The sequence below is a fragment of the Zootoca vivipara genome, chromosome 1 (genome assembly GCF_963506605.1).
Source record: "Zootoca vivipara chromosome 1, rZooViv1.1, whole genome shotgun sequence".
In the NCBI taxonomy this organism is placed as follows: domain Eukaryota; kingdom Metazoa; phylum Chordata; class Lepidosauria; order Squamata; family Lacertidae; genus Zootoca; species Zootoca vivipara.
The window spans coordinates 119,555,778-119,574,744 of record NC_083276.1 but is presented as its reverse complement, the minus strand read 5'-3'; the positions used below and the strand labels follow the sequence as shown (position 1 = coordinate 119,574,744).

Sequence of the window (18,967 nt, the reverse complement as noted above, 5' to 3'; positions counted from 1 at the left end):
GGCGAGCTTTCGAACTGCTAGGTAGTCAGGAGCTGGGACAGAGCAACGGGAGCTCACTCCATTGCGGGGATTCAAACCACCGACCTTTTGATTGGCAAGCCCAAGAGGCTCAGTGGTTTAGGCCACAGCGCCACCCACATACATTTTTACCTACATGTATGTATATGTATATACACACACGCACACACACAAATGAAACAACTGTAATTAGTATATAAAAAAATCTAACAAATAAAAGTTTACAGAAGTGGGTTTTTACATCATACAGAATAACCTTGCATGTCAAGAGAACCCCTTTCAGGCATGTCAAACCTGCGGCCCTCCAGATGTTTTGGCCTACAACTCCCATGATCCCTAGCTAGCAGGACCAGTGGTTGGGGAAGATGGGAATTGTAGTCCAAAACATCTGGAGGGCCGCAGGTTTGACATGCCTGCGCTTACTTTATTTTTTGTCAGGGCTTTTTTTCAGCCGGAACTCACCAGAACTCAGTTCCGGCACCTCTCAGGTGGGCGCCATTGCCGTTGTAAGAGAGCAAGGGAGGCATTCATGGGGAGCTCTGGAACCTCTCTTTCAAGAAAAATGGTGCTGATTTTCGTCAAGGGGAAATTTGGGAACTATTAAATGCCCGTTGACTTCTGTTTTAAAGAATACAGGCACCCAAATTTAGCAAGCAGCATTCCAAGGCACCCTTTGGTGGTGGTTGCCAATGCAGATAAGAATCTGGATGCTCCTTATCTGTGCCACAAGGCTAATAACCAGTATGAGTAGGTACAATTTCTCAATGTTAAACCCAAACTGCGAGGATTTGCAAAGAAAAAGCTCAACAACTTTGGGCAAAAAATCTTTAGGCAGCAACTTTTTTGTCTGGGTTTTGGATTTTCACCTCTTGAAATATGGCAAACCTATCTTACCAGCTTGACAGAACTCTGCACACGCAGTTCTTTCTGTTTGAGGAATGCCGTCTGCGTCAATATCCATGCTAGAACGCCACAGTTCAGAGAATCTGATGCGTTTTTCTTTGGGCATGTATGCCCCATGCCACAAGGCTTTCAGCATGTAATCCACGGCGATCAACATTTGTCCGATTCGTGTGTCAAAGTACGCTGGAGGGAGGGAGCAAGAAGTACTTTGGTCGTAATTAGCATCCAAACTGATGGACGGAATTTGGTTCAGACAGTAAATCCCAACAGACAACTCTCTAATGATCTGATGGATTTCCCTGCAGTCCAACTCTAAGTCGGGCTCCACGGGTGTTAGAAAAATAGCTGTTGGGACATTTATACTTTTCATTTGCCTCAAGAGCCCAGTGGGGAGGTCCAAAGTTTGGCGCAAGTTATCTTTGGTTGCCAACCAGCTACAAAATGAAGTGGTCAGTAGTTCCTGAAGCTCGCTTCGCTCGTACTTCTCGAAGAAGGCACTGGCGTTTCTCTGCGCAGCTAGGTGAGCTAAATAAGTTGCCTCATCTGCTAGCTCATTCCTAAGCACTTGCTTTTTTAGTGGTCTCAGCATCATATTGCCTCTTTTTCTGTTCTATTGTTTCCTAAATACGTTAAAAAAAAGAGGGAAAGAGAATACAATATGTAATGCACATGAGTTAATCAAGTGGCTTATGGGTTGTTGGAACAGAAATATTCCTATTAAGATAGGACTAAAACACAGAACCTGAGTAGTATATTCCTTAACCTTTAACAAGGCACTTTTCCGAGCACAATTCAAAGTGTTGGTGTTGACCTTTAAAGCCCTAAACTGCCTCGGGCCTGTATGCCTGAAGGAGTGTCTCCACCTCCATCGTTCAGCCCGGACACTGAGGTCCAGCTCCGAGGGCCGTCTTGGCAGTTCCCTCATTGAGAGATGTGAAGCTACAGGAAACCAGGCAGAGGGCCTTCTTGGTAGTGGCACCCACCCTGTGGAACATCCTCCCATCAAGGAGGTAGATAAGTATACAACTTTTTAAAAGACATCTGAAGGCAGCCCTATTTAGGGAAGGTTTTTAATGATTGACCTTTTTTATGCTTTTAATCAGGGCCGTCTTACCCAAAGGCGCTAGGGGTGCGGGGCACCTGGGCACCAGGCTCTCAGGGGTGCCAGGCCGAGAGTCCAGGGCCTGAGAGATGAGTCTGGGGAAGAGCCTGCCCGTCAGTTGGAGCACCGCGACAGGCTTTTCTGCTGTGGACGGCTCTGCGAGACACTGAGGGAGCCGGCCTGCTCCGCCTTCCTGCACGCCTGGGACTGAGCAACCGGGGTGTGTCTGTGTGCTCCAGGTGGATCTTTGCACCCCGGCGCCGCATATGCTTAAGACAGCCCGGCTTTTAATACTTGGGAGCTGCCCAGAGTGGCTGGGGCAACCCAGTCAGATGGGCGGCATATAAACAATAAAATTATGATTATTGCATGCAGAGGGGCCAGTGTGGTGTGCAATGGTACATGTAGAAATTAATGCCAGGTGAAGCTGGACACTCAAATAGGACTAGAGAATGCCTCTCTAGAGGCCCTGTTCAGGGAGGCTTTTAATGTTTAATAGATTATTGTGTTTTATTTTTCTGTTGGAAGCCGCCCAGAGTGGCTGGGGAAACCCAGCCAGATGGGTGGGGTATGAATAAAAATTATTATTATTATTATTATTATTATTATTATTATTATTATTATTTCTTTACTCAGCTTTGGCCCCACCTTATTTCTGTTATTGTAAGGTTTTTTAAAAAACAAACAAACCTGTTTTTAATATTTAAATTTTAATATTTAATATTGCCTTTTAATTGCCGTAATCTGCACTGGGGGCTTAGGGTGGGTAGCAGGCAATAAGTAAATAAATAATAGAAGTTTGCAATAACTAAGCAATTTCTTATGGGACAAGAAAGTCCCCTTAGATATCCTGCCCTGACTAGGGTTGCCATATGTCCAGATTTGGGATTTGTCCGCCAGAAGCTGCATCCAGGCACAAATCACTGAAAATGAACTGGAAAATCTGGACGTAAGGCAACTGCCATGTTGGTATTGTAGATTTTGGCGAACTTTCTTAAAAATAGCTCAAAAATCTCAATAACTTGGGGCAAAACTTAAAAAAGCTAAACAACTTTGCACCCCCTCCAAAAATTACCTCAACAACTATGACAATCCTAGCCCTGACACCATTTTGAATTGGGCCCTTATGAAAGCTACCACAATAATATTATCATTTCTATTTAAGCATGACCTGAAAAGTAAGGGTAAGGGGCAAGTCTACTTGGTTACTGTTTCTTTTTCTTTTTTAACTACCCACACTGGAACATGAAGGTATTGAAAAGCCTTAAGGGGGAAAACCGCCTGCAATCTTGAACACCCATTCTAAACTGTATGTTTTCTGGATTACGGGATGTGGGTTTAGAGGGGGAGAGAAAATGGAAGGCTGCCGTAGTTAAGAGAGAAAGGGCAAGAGAGAAAGCATCACCAGAAAAATGCTTTTCCAAATCCAGGCAGTGCATTCAAAAGACAAGCCTGTGCAGGTACCACAGCCAGAAACTGTGAGGCCTTGTCTCTTGACCCAGGTCTAGGGAGCACCACCCACTTTTGTATCCCTCAGCTGTTCTGTAGTAGACAGTGTGGGAAGGGAGGCTGCTGACTAGATGTGGTAGCCATGGAAACCAAAGAACAATGAGGGAAGTCAACTGTGAGGGAAGTGGGATGGAGTCAGTAAAAAGACTGCAGGTGGGCAATTTCCACCTTTTCTGTGGGGGCAGACAGCTCTTCAGTGGACCCAGACAACGTTGGTTGTATTATGTGCTGTTTCTGGGTGTCCCTTCCACAGTTCAGTATGAAATAAGTATTCTAAGAACTTCACTGTGCTTGTTTGCCTGCATCCGATGGGATTTCTGACTCTGAAAGGCTGCCCCCTTCCCTATTTCAGACCAAACAGCTCACCTTTCCAAATAAAGAGGCCACCCTAGAACTTTCCGTGGCCTAATCTAGGCAGCCTAGTCCAGGCATAGGCAAACTCGGCCCTCCAGATGTTTTGGGACTACAACTCCCATCATCCCTAGCTAACAGGAATAGTGGGTCAGGGATGAAGGGAATTGTAGTCTCAAAACATCTGGAGGGCTGAGTTTGCCTGTGCCTGGCCTAGTCAGTATTTATACTTCAAATTCTTAGTGGTTCTGTCAACAAATGCACAGCTGTTGTTAGCAAGCTGAAAAATGACTCCCAAGAAATGAAAATCAGAGGAGACACGCGCTTTTGGCAAGGAGCCATCCAGCTCATCCCAGACAGAAAAGCAAATTTCCTTCATCCTCAAGGCATTCCTTCCTATTTCACCTCCTGTGTTGCAATCCGTTCTGCAAAACAGCTCCAGATCTGCCATTTAAAAATATTAAGAACTTCGGGTCAGCATGTTCCATGAGCAGTTTTACAACCATTAATTTTATTACGACCAACAAATCTCTTCAGATTACTTACTTACAACCATTCCACCATTTAAAGAGAAAGGTCTCTGCAATCAGGAGTAATCTTGATTTCATTTCAGGATCCCCTCTCCTCCAAAATAGTTTATTTCTGTGGTATGTTAACAGTAGCTTTTAATTCTTGAGTTCAAGATTGCATTCATCTGCACAAAAAAGGTTGTGATCTGTTTCATGTTATTCCCAAGGCCCACACAGCGCTGGACTTTGTAGTGAATTTGGATTAGCTAGGTTACTTCTCGAATTAGTTACTACAGTAGAATTCTTAACTCTGCTTTCAGTTGCCTTTCTGCTGCTCTTCAAACATCAGTTGCATAATTTTCTTCCAGCTCAAGCGGGGAGTTTAGGGATAAGTGTGGGTCAAACAACCTGGAAAGAGATTTTGGCACCTGATCACTGTTGCAACAGTAATTTATTATCCACATCGAACAATACGATGACTGCAGCAAACCTTTGCTGATGTATTCATTTTAGTGAGGTTTACTTGGCATCTGAACCAGTTTTGTTGACATTTACATCAACATCTCTGCCAGCAACTGCACCCTATGCTTATTTCAGGTGCAGCTGCAGTACTGATCTACCCAATAAAAATGCACTCCGATCTCGGGCCACCACACCATCCTTCCCCTCGCTTATGCAAACTGGCGGGAGCAATACAGCAAGCAGCTATGATGTCCTTGAGAAGAGAAAGAAGATGGGACTGCCCCTCATCAGACTCTTCTCCTCTAGCGCCCCTGAGGGCGGCTGCTCAAATTTACGGGCAGTATTCTTTAGAAAAGATGCTAAGCAATTTTGGTCCTATTGGAAAATTCAGCATACCCTGCTCTATAGGCTTCTTCACACAGGTACATGCTGCTTCTACACTCATATTTATGCCAGTGGTTTTCATAAGTGATTTTTATTTGATTTTACAAGTGTACATTTATAACAATATCAAATACACACTCAAATTTAGAGATTCCTCTGAAACTCAAGACTTCCCTCCATGGGTCCTATTGTCATATTTTTCAACTGCATCTTATTTCATCATCCATATTTTAACTCTCTCCATGTTATCCAACGTATTTGTTACAAGTGTTAAAATCCTAATGTTTTCATTTGCTTACAGTGGTCTCTTAAATGCATTATAAATCTTTCCCGTTCTTTCTTGAAACTTTTGTCTTCTTGGTTCCTGAGCGTTCCGGTCAGTTTTGCCATTTCGGCATAGTCCAACAGCTTAAGTCTGCCATTCTTCTCTGGTAGGGACTTTATCTTCTTTCCATCTCTGGGCTAGTAGCCTCCGTGTGGCCGTTGTTGCATACATGAAAAGTATTTTCTGCTAGTGGTTTTCAACCAGTGGGCCATGGCACCCTGGGATGCCTTGAAGGATGGTCAGGGTCCCGCAGGCCACACTGGCCTCTCCCTTCTCTGATGCCCTCTTGCATTTCTGCCTCCCAAAGGCTTGCACAGCTGTTTGTTGCAGCAGCCCTTTGGAGCGGGGGCGGGGGGCAGCTCAGAGACCAGGGACAACAACAGCAGCTGCCCGGAGGACCCCCAAGGAGAGGGGAGAGGAGGCTGAGCGAACACTCCACAAGGGTGTTTGAAAAAGGGTGAGAGGCTGCCAGCCAGTCAAGGGAGCCATGGACTCAAAAAGGTTAAATCCTCTGCTCTATATGAAAGACATATTATGCAGGAACAAAAAATTGCACTGGGAATAACTGTTCAAGTGTACAGAGGCAGCATTGACCAATGGCTCCTTATGGAGAGATACTTGCAAGCTAAAAACAATGGCATTGTATAACCCCCCCTTTTTTTACAAGTGTACAGCTTAAACTGTTTGCACACACAGAGCAGCTCTATAACCTTTCAACTACTTGCTGGTTCCCTTTGTGGAATCTACTCGAGTGTCTGCTTCGATGCCCTTGGCTAAAATGTACGACTACATGAACGAATATACAGAGTCCGAGACTTTTTTTAAAAAAAACCCTTTATTTTCTTTCACGTTCATGAGACAGAAACATCTTTCAGAACAAACCAGGGACCATCTAGCTAGCTAGTCATGACGATGTTCCACTGAAGCCAACAGAACGTCGTGGGTTGTGACTCCATACATTTGTTCTCAGCGGTGATCTCTAGCACTGATCCTGCACACATTAACTCAAAAGTAAGTCCCAGTGCTGAGCACACTGAACCACTGCCTTGGCTGCATCTGGAATTTCCTGGATTGTGACTACTGTGTGATTGAGTTCGTAACAGGCTTCCCAGAATCCTGTACGCAGCTACTCGACTGGAAGTGACTGGAGTCTTGTGCATTTGTCAGATGCCTTTTCGCTGCTGTTTTCCATTTTTGCAATCCTGGAACCAAACTGCATGGCCCTCTTTGGCAGGACCGACGAGGCTGTAAAGCCAAGCTCAGCTACTGCCATGCGCAGAAGCAATTTCTCCCCGATGCCTCGACGTAGAGTCAAGTTTGCTTTCTCCCAGATGGGAAGAGAATTGAGAAAAGATACTACTTCTTCGTCAAGAAATGGAAACCTAGAACGAAAAAAGAACACCAAGCAAAATTTATTTTTAAAAGAGAATTCAAAAATAAATGGCAAAGAATATTTTTGGAAAAATCCTTGAATCGACTTATTTGGCGGTTACAATCAGAGCTAATTAGTAGTTTCCTATAAATATCCGTATGTGTGAACTATTCATAAAGGCAAAGGACCCCTGACAGTTAAGTCCAGTCACAGACGACTCTGGGGTTGCGGCGCTCATCTCGCTTTACAGGCCGAGGGAGCGGGCGTTTGTCTGCAGACAGTATTTCCGGGTCATGTGGCCAGCATGACTAAGCTGCTTCTGGCGCAACGGAACACCGAAACCAGAGCAGCGCACGGAAACGCCATTTACCTTCCCGCCGGAGCGGTACCTATTTATCTACTTGCACTTTTTGGCGTGCTTTCGAACTGCTAGGTGGCAGGAGCTGGGACCGAGCAACAGGAACTCACTCCGTCGTGGGGATTCAAACCGCCGACCTTCTGATCGGCAAGCCCAAGAGGCTCAGTGGTTTAGACCACAGCGCCACCCGCGTATTCATACATACACCTATATAAAAAAACCAAGCAGCTCAGAGCTAGACAAGGATACTGTGGGAAACTGTGGAGAGACACATCCCTCTGAGATGCGTAAACTGAAGGTCAATCCAGATAAGACAGAGGCACTGTGAGTGGGCGGTTCCTTAGACCGGATGTATAGGAGATTGCCTGCTCTTGATGGGGTTACACGGCATCTGAAGGAGCCGGTCCGCAGTTTGGGGGTACGTCTGGATTCTGTTGCTTGAGGCTCAGGTAGCATCAATGAGATACAGCACCATCGATCAGGATAGATTACTGCAACACATTATACGTGGTGCTGCCTCTGAAGATGGATCGGAAACTTCAGCTAGTGCAGAATTCTGCAGCCAGGTTGCTCAACAGGGCAAGATGGTTACACAGATCCTGGTCTGAACAGGCTGACAATAAGTTTCTGTGTTCAATTAAGAGTGCTGGTTTTGACCTATAAAGCCTTAAACGGCTCAGGATACCTCTCCCCATATGAACTGACCCAGACCCTGCAATCTTCGTGTGCCTCCTCCACAAGAGGTCTGGAGGGCGGCAACATGAGAACAGGCTTTTTCTGTGGTGGCTCCCTGTCTGTGGAATGCTCTCCCGAGGGAGGTTCAGCCGGTGCCCTCACTGCATATATTTGGTAAAGGTAAAAGTCCAGTCAAACTTGACTATGGGGTGCACCGCTCATCTTGCTTCAGGCCCAGGGAGCCGGCGTTTGTCCGCAGACAGCTTTTCCGGGTCATGTGGCCAGCATGACTAAACCACTTCTGGCGCAACGGGACACCGTGACAAGTGCCAGAGCGCATGTGAATGCCGTTTACCTTCCTGCTGCAGCGGTACCTATTTATCTACTTGCGCTGCCATGCTTTTGAACTGCTAGGTTGGTAGGAGCTGGGACACAGCAACAGAAGCTCACTCCGCTGTGGGGATTCGAACCGCTGACCTTCCAATCGGCAAGCCCAAGAGGCTCAGTGGTTTAGATCACAGCACCACAAGTTCCTGCATATATTTAGGTGCCAGGCAGAATCATTCCTCTTCTCCCAGACCTTTGGCTAATTAAACAATCAATGGCCTTTTAGACCGGTGGGGGTGGGGTATTGATTTTGTTTGCTATTACGGCATGTATTTTTGGTCTTTTTATATTGAAAACCGCCTTGTGATCCTCAGATGAAGGGCAGTATAGAAATTTAAAAAATCATCATCATCATCACTCCAACTTGCTGCACTTGAATGAAGTAATGATGCTAACGAAATATCCTCAGTTATGATGATTTTAAAAGAAATAGCCCAGTAACATCGCCCTCCAAAAGGCTTACCTAGCTTCTTTGCCATGATCCCCAATAACTCTATCATCTCTGCCAAGGTTCCTAGATGAAATTCGCCCCAGTTCCATTTCCAGTTCTTCATTCAATCCCTCCAAACCATGTTTTTCAAAGCAAGCCCGGTGCCTAGAATAGCCGGCAAGCTGCTCATCTGCTCCAATTCCAGTAAGTACAACCTGCAACAGAGCACAATTTGCAGTCTTAGCATTTATTAACTTAACCAGCTGTACCCTAAAACACTTTTACTCCGCAATATTTTGCATTTACTTTGGTAAATCTAATTATAGCGACATCCAAATTAAACTATTTAGATAAGGGAGCTACAAATAAGAGTTTTATAAGGTTCAATTCTGTTCCAATGAACTGGCGGTCTATTTAGACAGGAGCAGAATTGCATTTTATTCAGCTGGAAACATGCAGAAGGTGACTATTACGGCTGTGCCAGATTTTAATCCCATTTAAACCATAGAGCCGTCATTGTTACAAAAAAAAAATACAGTAAGCGGTGTTCAAAACTCCCATTGCTCTAGGCGCATTTCGCAACTGGGAATTTCATTAGCGCAAGCAGTTTCTGAGCTTTGGGCACAGTACTGCACCTAAGATTTCAGATTAAAACTGCAGACTGGAAAGAAAGGACCTTTTTCTGCCTCCCCCCTTCCAGCTACTCTCTGAAGACTGGAGAACAGACCCTCTTAAGAATAGTAGGGGGTGGGCAGGAGAAGGGCTCGACCATGTGAAAAACGAACATAATTATTTTAACGGCAGTTCATTCATTTTCAGCTTGTATTCGTTATAAAAAACCATGCCTAGACATTCCGTTGTTGTCCACATAACGGGTTTAAGGTGCCATTTAGCTCCTAACTTTCATATCTCTGTTTCTATCACTGACAGTAAGCCCGCAACTTACATGCATTTAACGTGTGCATATTCAGCTTCGTGTGTGTGGCAAAAGAGCTAATAAAATAGAAAGGGACTGCAGAGTTATGCCTGCAGTTTAAGCAGGGCTTACTCCCTTGTAGGCTCAGGATTCCAATACCAACTATGGAGTAAAAATACATTGCGTGAGAGTCGTTAAGTCATAAATCGATAGCTAGCTTCATACCTTCGCAATGCTTTTATATGGTCTTATATCTCCCTGGCTGGTAATCAGGCCTTCTCCTCTAGAAGCAAACCACACAGCACAACCAATGCTATCATCCAGAACAGTGCCCAACGGATAAACTAAATGACTTATGTGTTGTCGTCTCATTGCTTTTAACTCCTCAAGCGTAATGTTGATTTCCACGAAATTCCACGATCTGGAAGGACTGATGGTTTTCAGTTCTTCCAGCCCCGCCTTGCCGGTAATTCTGTCAGGCACGTTAAAAGGTGACGAAGAGCTACTCTTCACAATCCCGGTGTCATTGAAACATCCCTGACTAGGGGGCGACTGTTTCTGTTCCTTGCTGTGTTTCTTGGTGGAACTGCTTTGCCTTCCTTGGTCTGTTACCTTGAAGGCCACATTGAGAAGATCAATGGGTTCTTCCGAAGGAACGTGCCTGTCAGCAAGGGCAGCTATGAGAATGGAATCAATGCCGCCAGAAAATAGCACCGCAACGTGGGGTTTCCTCGGAGCTGCTCCTGACATTTCTCCTCTTAAATGATCGGCCTCTCTAGCCAGACATAAAACTCTTCTCTCGACTGCTCTACTCAACACATCAATGAACTGGCAAACTAGTTCCTTTTTATGGTGATCTGCAAGAAACATCTGCAGAACTTCCACATCTGCTACATTGTTGGTAAAATCAAATAACTGGGACTCCTGTGTGTTAAGGGTCTCCTTATTTAACGGAATGACAGGCGCTACCAACGTGTTTGATTCATTCACCACAAGAGACACATAACTTGAGAAATCTTTGGAAACCATATTTAAGTCACCAAGGCCTGCTTTCTCGGTAGCATTCTGTCTGGAAGGGTATTTCCAAGGATACAGCGTTAAAGTCACCGCTTCAGATGCAGCGCAGGCCTTGAGATCCAATCTGAAGATTCCCGATGCCGGAACTTCCTGCCACGGATTACCAGAGACGGCACTTACGGAAGAAAGAACGAGAACTTTGTCTACCTCTTTACTGAACTGCCACAGCAGACTGCGGCGGCCAAAGAAGTCTCTGCCGAACCACAAGCAATGCTCTGAGGCTTGATAAAAAACAAAAGACCATGGACCCTGAATGGAAGCTAACAGAGACAAAACATCCGATTCACGACGGCACGAGCAAAGTTGCCGAAAAATAACCTGAGTGTCGTTCTCTTCATCCGTTACGGGAACTCCGCTGAAGATTTCTCCATTCCAAAGAAACACATTGCCACTCGTAGGATCTTCCACAGGCTGTGGAGTCAACTGTCCCCTTAAGTGAAGCACGTGACCAGAAAATAAGCAGTGATATGGAAGTTGGGGGACAGTCTTTATCAGTTGTTGACTACTATTGGGTCCTCTTCTCCTAAGATTACATAAAATATCCTCTTTCAAGAAACAGCTGTCAGGGGGACGTACAGACAAGCTGACCACACAGCAAATTCCACACATTGTAAACGCGTGTTTGATGTGTTCGCTTATTTCTTGATTTTTACTTTCTCCGAATTTTCCATTTCCTGATGCGCCTTCTTCAGTTCATCTAATGTGTCTGTAAAAAAAAGGAAAACCTGTATTTAGCACATCAGTTAAAAACTGCAAAATAAAAGTGTTGTAAAGTATTCTAAGCAGTCCATAACTTGCATGCTCTAGAAGTCCAATTACCGGTATTGCCCAAATTTAAAATGCACACTTTTAACTGCGGCCATGATCCAGAAATCTGCAATAACAAGTAGGGGAACAACTCCTCCAAACAAATGGACTGGGCAGGAGCAGGGAAAGTGGGGTGCCAATATGTAATCTATGTCCCAGCTAATAGCAGGGAAGGAAACACAATAGTTGCAACAGAAGACTCATTCTGCTGGTATTCTTATGGCCATCTGCACCAGAACCTGAAAACTCAAAGCTGTGGGTTACAGAACCCTTTTGAACATGTGGGAAAGGTATGAATAATAATAAAAAAGAGGATAGGAAAACAGGACCTTGCATTACATAACTTCATAGCATTTTTTGTTTCCACCAGAGATATAGCTGTTTAATTTCATTTCTGTAAAGTTTAGCAACAGCAATATCTAAGCCTGCTATATTCCGAATACTGTTATTTTTTGTATTTCACTAATGAACTCCTTTCAGAGGATTTATGATCACATCCCCATGCTAAAAACTGATATGAAGACAGTAGCTTCTTTTAAATAAGAATTTACATTTTATAACAAAACCCATCCATCAATTCACCCTGTATATTTTGTTGAGGTAAGCTAGCTTCTTGAATCTACATTTAAACATCATTCTAATTGATTTAACCTTAATCTCAACCACATATGAAGAATATTTCAATCTTCTTTCCTTCTTAGTATCAGAAACCTTGTAAATATACAACTTTGATCCTCAGTAAACCTGAGCTTTCTGATCTGTCTATCTATCTATCATCTACCTACCTACCTACCTACCTACCTACCTACCTACGCACCTATCTATCTATCTATCTATCTATCTATCTATCTATCTATCTATCTATCCTTGGCTATTTTCAGACTAGTGATATGCTTCCCACCATCATGCGACACACTTTATATGGGTCCAAGGACCAAAAATTCCTAACTGGTTCATGAAACACAGGCTCCATAGCACTAGTCATCATAAAGATTTCTGGAGGGTTGCCTACATTCTAGTGATGATGATGATTACTTATATTAAGGACATAATTGGGTATATATAAAGGAACACTATCTGTACAAGTGTAATACCATGTAAAATCCATACTATGTAACATCACACAACTTCTCTACAGCCAATCACAAATAAAAAATTAAGAGAGCCAAGGAACATACTTTTGCATTCGGATAGTGTTTGGGTTCTGTCTGCTAGAAAAAATATGTTGCTGTTGGGCTGCTGCCTGTAAACTTTCTGCAAAACAAGAAGAAAACAAGTAGGTTTAACTACACTGGAAAAAAAGTGTTCTTATTTCTGAGGTTTTTATTACCGTGTTTCCCCTTTTTTAAGACACCGTCTTATAACTTTTTTCCCTCAAAAAAACACACAGTGGCTTATTTTCAGGGGGTGTCTTTTTTTTAAAAAAAAAGTGCTGGTACAACTGGGACCCACTGGCTCAGGATGCTCGGTGCTCTCTTCTGCACATTGCTGGGCGCGTTGTTGGCGCTGCCAGTTCCGAGCGCCTGCAGGGTGGGGTGGGGGTGGCAGTGCTTTAAACCCCCAACCCTGTAGAAAGCAATGGAAGTTATGGACTGTAACAATCCTTAAGAGGCGCAGGTCTTAAAAAACCCCTGGTATCACCCTTGAAGCACAGCCTTCCAAAGTCAGGGGGGAATAGGTCTGTTTAGACAAAGGAAAGGATCGGGGGTGATTCTGTGCCCTGGGACCCACAGAACTACTTTAAAAATCCCAACCTGGGGGGGGGGTCAAATAGTGAAGCCCCATAGCCCTGTAGCAACAGAAGGCACATTCTGAAGCACCCGAGCTGTTCGGTTCCATAAAAAATCCAGGAATTGTAAAATTAACAACAATAATGGGGGGGCACTCTATCCAAAGAGTTAAGAAGGAATGGGAAAGTGTTGAGTTATATATGGAAAAATATGGAAAGGAAAGTTAGTTAAAGATAAAAAATAAATAATTATCGCAAGGGGAAAAATAACATCATAAAGGGTAATAATATTAAATATAAAATAGACAACACAACAGAAAAAGCAAGTATATGACTAAATGAGATCGCACAGGAGTGAGGGAAGTGGGGAGAGAGGGAGGGGGGTAAGGAATGGAAGGAGGCAATGGTTGGAGGAGGGTATAGGGGGATGAATTAAAGGAAAATTAAGACTGAGAAGCGCATGGTTTTTGTTTTTTAAAGATGCAAAGGCTTGCAATCAGCCAAAGTATAGAGCCCAACTTCTAGGAGACTGCGATCTACTTGCGGATTTATAAACTGGAGGTGATCTACCCCCGTTATATTGGTGTTCAGGTCAGAGTTGTTTTTAGAGAGAGGAAATATCCCATTTTTGAGGTTAAAGTAAAAGTTCCTGACCTTTTTTTTATAATGAGGAAATGCTGCTAAAACTCCGTTCTTCATTCCACGAAGGGGAGAGGGGGCGGGGCCGGGTGCTCAAAGACAAAAGAAATGGAAAAGGAGATAGCGATCAAATCCAGCCTCGCATTCATGCAGCCGTCGGGAGAGGCAGGGGCTGCAGCCGAGTGCTGCTTCACAAACAAACGGGGGAAAGTGCTTAGAACCCAGAGAATCCAGCTGAAAAACACGAAGCAGCAACAGCAATTGCACACACACCATCCCAAGCCAGCACAGTAACCAAGTCCCAAAAGCAAGAAAGGACTCAGCAAACACTGCTGCGGCCGGCGTTGCTGCTGCTGACTCGGGGAGCTCAGTGATCTCTTCCGCACAGCGCCTATCACTATGGCTTATTTTCGGGGTACGGTTTATATTTCTCAAATGCTTAGAAATGCTGCTATGGCTTATTTTATGACTACGCCTTAAAAAGGGGGAAACACGGTATTGTTTTTGAATTTTGATCTTAAATTACAATAAAAAAAAATCTGGTTGCACCCAAATTAAAAAATTCAGAAATCACCTTATTTCTCTCTCCCTTTTTCAGGGAGGGGGGTATCTTACTAGATTATAAGTCTATAAGCAGAATACACAGCACGGGTGGCGCTGTGGTTTAAACCACAGAGCCTAGGGCTTGCCGATCAGAAGGTTGGCTGTTCGAATCCCCGCGATGGGGTGAGCTCCCGTTGTTCGGTCCCAGCTCCTGCCAACCTAGTAGTTCGAAAGCACATCAAGCGCAAGTAGATAAATAGGTACCGCTCCGGTGGGAAGGTAAACAGCATTTCCGTGCGCTGCTCTGGTTCTCCAGAAGCGGCATAGTCATGCTGGCCACATGACCCGGAAAAACTGTCTGTGGACAAACGCCGGCTCCCTCAGCCTATAGAGCGAGATGAGCACCGCAACCCCAGAGTCGTTATCGGCTGGACGTAACGGTCAGAGGTCCCTTTACCTTTTAATACATATCTTTCAGAACAAAAGGCAAGTGGAAGGTACCAAAGCTATCACAACTCAGTTTACTCTGTGCACTGCTGCAGTTATGTGCCAATCTGGACACCACTTTCCCCACAGCTCCCTTGGTTTCTTCATATATAGTTGGTCATAATTTATCAAACGGAATTACCCGGTTCTTCTTCAAGTTGGAAACTTCATCGACTACAACTTTTTGCTCTTTAATCTGCAACAAGATGGAAAAGAAACTGAGAAAATGCAAAAGTTCTGCTACTAAATTCAATACTGCCAATACACTTGGACATTACAGGAGCACAGTATCCAAAAAAGGAATTTAACATGCCAAACAACAATTTAAATTATGACACCAAGTAAGGGGCTACAAGTAAAAAACAACAACACACACTGTGGTTACACATTTTAATTCTGAAGAGACATTTTTAAAAGTTGTTAAGAGTAGCCCTTTCAAGAATATAAATTGAGATGATACAGCATGTAGCTGGCCTTGAAGGCACACTTTTGAGTTTCATTGCAGCATTAATGGGAAGAAGCAACGTGGAATTCTGCTTCATTGATGTGTGTTTCTGTGTTGAAGGCAACAGCTATGCCTTGAGAATTAACAACTCCATTAATTAGACTCTCATGATTTGCAAGACATGGTTGTTGCATCAACAGGATGGCACAAGTGCATGTTTCCTCAGTAGTAAATCCCACTGTGTACAATAGAGCTTTCTTTCTAATAAGTGTGTTTAGGGTTTCAGTTGTAAGATAATGAACTGTTGACATCACGATGTTAAAATGTCACAGCAAGTTCTTTTATCTCTCTCTTGATAGCAGAGCTTAAGGCTTGCTCAAGATTCTTCCACCAGAAACAATGCAAGCACAGCAACAATTTAGGGTGCCTCTGTGCGGCAGTTTCCCATGGACTTGGTGCTGCTCATGCACAATGTTAGAAACTGAGATATGAAAGCTAGGAGCTAAGCGGCACCTTAAACCTAAATTATGGGCGCAACAACAGAATGTCTAGGTGCGCTTACAAAGCTGAAAATGAATGAACTGCAGTTAAAATATTATGTCCATTTTTCACATGGTCTAGTCCTTCTCCTGTCCACCCCCCCTAATATTCTTAAGAGGGTCTCTTCTCCAGTCGACAGACAGTAGCTGAAAGTGGGGAGGCAGAAAAAGGTCCTCCTTTTCTTCCACTGCGCAGTTTTAATCTGAAATCTTAGGTGCAGAACTGCGCCCAGAGCTCAGAAACTGCTTGCGCTAATGAACTTCCCTGTTACAAAATGCGTCCAAAACAATAGGAGTTTCGAACCCTGCTCATGCATACAAGTTTTATTTTGTAAAAAGAACTGTTATTGTTTTCCACTAACGATATAACATCAACCATGTACAGAGAAACAGCAGAACACAAATATTGCACCCATATACTGTATCAAGCCATTTTCATACAAGCTGAGGTAGCTGACCATTGGAGCTGCCCACCTGACAATAGAAGATTGCCACGATATATTTATAAAGAACATGGTTGTTACAGAAGGCATGAAATGAAGCTGCATGCAAGTTTTACGCAACAACCACACAACACTGTCTTCATGAAAAATGCTGCCCCTCATTATTTCCCCATTTAATCTTACCATTTGCATAGACATTCCAGTAAGTTACAAAACAGCAGCAAAAAAACAAAACAAAAAACAAAACACAGCAACAATGGAAATGCTAAATCCTGATTAATCGGGAAAAACCACAGTTTGGCCTTTGGGTGAGGGCAATATTAGGTGGATGTTGCAAATAAATGAATAAAAACCAAAACAACAACAACAACCCACATCTCCAAACCCCACTTGCATCCATGAACAGCACCGATTCCATAATAAACCAAAGTGTTGGATGCATCATCTCTCTCTGTCAAGGTTATGCCTTTCCCATTCACCTTTCTGTTGAGCTCCTCTTTCTCATACAGCTTCATCTCCTCTGCCTTTTGCGGTATTTGGCTCGACATTTGCTGCAAGTACGTGCTATTCAAAGGCCACCCGCACTTCTTTTTCGGTGTGATCAGCAGTTGCTTTTTCGACAGATGAAAATCACGCCTCGAAACCAGCCAGGATCATGAGATCTGAAGGAAAAGGGGGGGGCGGAGGAAGCTTTAGGATCAGGCCAGAGGCCCATGTAGTCTAGCATCCTGTTCTCACAGTGGCCAGAAAGATTCCTGTAGGGAGCCCACAAGCAAGACCTGAACACCACAGCGCTCTTCACACCTGTGAATCACAGCAACTCAAGAGTCACAATGCCTCCCACAGTGGGATGGGGAGATGGGTTACCAGAGTTCCCCTCACCACTGTCACTATGGTTCACCAAAAGGGGCGTCTGAACTGCAGTGACCTCGCTGCTGCCTCAGCCCCACTTCTTCCCCTCCTGCCTCCTTAAGGGGTGGCAGGGAGTCCATGTAAACACGGTCACTCCACTTCTGAGGGGAAGTAAAGCCAGTGCAAGTTCGCCAACTAACACAAGATAAATTTAAACTAGAAGGACGGGATGAAAGAGGCACTCATGCTATGAGATCACGGTTTCCAAAACAAGGGCTTCAGCTGTTTTTGGACTACAATTCCCATCATTCCTGACCACTAGGGATAATGGGGGTTGTAGTCCAAAAACAGCTAGCGGCCCAAGTATGGGGAACTCTGCACTAGATTAACAGAGGCAGATTTAGGGGAGTGTGACTGGTTCACCAGCACTGAGCACCAAGCCAAGGGGGAGGGGGAGCACTGCAGCAATAATGTAGAAGAGAAAGTGAGGGCAGGGAGCACCAAATTTTGGCATCGCACAGGGTGCTGCTGAAATTTGAACGCCCAAAGTCTGTTGCTGATACCGTATTAAGTAGGAGGAAAAAGTTTATGGTGGAAATGGGCTAAGGCTCCCTTTCATACATTCAAAAATAGACACCACCACCCCAGTCCATTTATACAAGCTGGATCTGTGGAAAATGACACCCTTTTGGCACATGGTTCAAAGTAAGGAAATGTAACTCTCTGAATAATAACAACGATTTTATGATTTATATGCCGCCCATCTGACTGAATTGCCCCAGCCACTCTGGGTGGCTCCCAAACAAAATATTAAAAACACAACAAAACATCCACCATTGAAAACCCTCCTGAACAGGGCTGCTTTAGATGTCTTCTAAAAGTTGTTTAGTTATTTATTTCCTTGACATCTGATGGGAGGGTGTTCCACAGGATGGGTGCCACTACCAAGGAGGCCCTCCGCTTGATTCCCTGTAGCTTCACTTCTCGCAGTGAGGGAACCACCAGAAGGCCCTCAGAGTTGGACCTCAGTGTCTGGGCAGAATGATGGCGCTGGAGAAGGTCCTTCGGGGTGAATATACATTTTCCACCTCCCCTCCCAGGCTAAAACCCCAGATCGCTTCCTGACACCATCACAGGGCCGGCCCTCCCATGAGGCACACTCAGCTGCCTCAGACGCAGAACTAGGGTAACCCACTGGAAAACCCGGATGCCTTTGGCAGGTGGGTGGAGCGCTGGAGGCAGCAGCCATCACAACATCAAATGATTCTGATGTCTATGGCTGCAAACCTATTGCGCACAGTTAACTAGGGAACAAGTCCCACTTTAACTCAGAATCTGATCCAACGAGCTCAGGGTTGTCTGAGACCTCCCTAGGGTTTTCCCACGGGCACCTTACATTTCACACGTGCAGAGTACCCAGCGCTCCACTTCTTCCGCCATCCAACGACCTTCTCCGCCCACAGTGACGCGCTTCTGTCCTTGGGCTCGGAAGCAGGGTGGGTCAATCACGGTGGTTCCTCCGATTGGGTCGGCGGGATGACGGGCGTGTTGGAGAACCAATGAAGACGGCTTAAGTCGGCTCAAGAGCTGGGGGGTGGGGAGGGGGAAAATATGCAAACGGAAGGAAGGATTGCAGAGGGTCGCTGCGCTTTTACGCACGAAACGGAGCTAGGAAGAGGCAGGCTGGTTGGAGAGGGGGGACCAGT

General features: G+C 44.6%; 2 protein-coding genes across 5 annotated transcripts in view; both read right to left on the bottom strand.

Moving 5' to 3' along the window:
* The window catches only part of ANKAR (ankyrin and armadillo repeat containing), a 38,288-nt gene extending 36,778 nt beyond the window's left edge, over positions 1–1,510 (bottom strand). Inside the window, exon 1 of the mRNA XM_035132059.2 lies at positions 913–1,510. Coding sequence (XP_034987950.2) covers positions 913–1,510 — 598 coding nt within the window. The remainder of the gene's footprint in view (positions 1–912) is intronic.
* A 4,634-nt stretch (positions 1,511–6,144) lies between these two features.
* LOC118095031 (asparagine synthetase domain-containing protein 1) lies at positions 6,145–18,767 on the bottom strand. Of its 4 annotated transcripts, none has more exons than XM_060281324.1 (5): positions 16,889–16,964; positions 15,125–15,178; positions 11,097–11,484; positions 8,819–9,000; positions 6,145–6,945 (listed from the first exon to the last, which is right to left on the bottom strand). In XM_060281324.1, exons 3-5 carry the CDS (start codon positions 11,385–11,387, stop codon positions 6,690–6,692), a joined length of 729 nt encoding a protein of 242 aa, XP_060137307.1. In that variant the 5' UTR covers positions 11,388–11,484; positions 15,125–15,178; positions 16,889–16,964; the 3' UTR covers positions 6,145–6,689. The 4 variants fall into 4 exon arrangements, with proteins under 4 accessions (XP_060137307.1, XP_034991799.2, XP_034991790.2 ...); XM_035135908.2 differs by having other exon boundaries at positions 6,149–6,945; positions 9,927–11,484; XM_060281330.1 differs by lacking the exons at positions 6,145–6,945; positions 8,819–9,000 and adding exons at positions 12,764–12,839; positions 18,658–18,767 and having other exon boundaries at positions 11,281–11,484; positions 16,889–17,071.
* Between the last annotated feature and the right edge of the window lie 200 nt (positions 18,768–18,967).

Excerpts from the sequence above, each read along its gene's own strand:
- LOC118095031 (XM_035135908.2), bottom strand. The coding sequence starts at position 11,387 with ATGTGTGGAATTTGCTGTGTGGTCAGCTTGTCTGTACGTCCCCCTGAC. Across the intron at positions 9,001-9,926 it reads CATATAAAAGCATTGCGAAG|GTTGTACTTACTGGAATTGG; the intron begins GTATGAAGCTAG and ends GCTCTGTTGCAG. Across the intron at positions 6,946-8,818 it reads GATCATGGCAAAGAAGCTAG|GTTTCCATTTCTTGACGAAG; the intron begins GTAAGCCTTTTG and ends TTTTCGTTCTAG.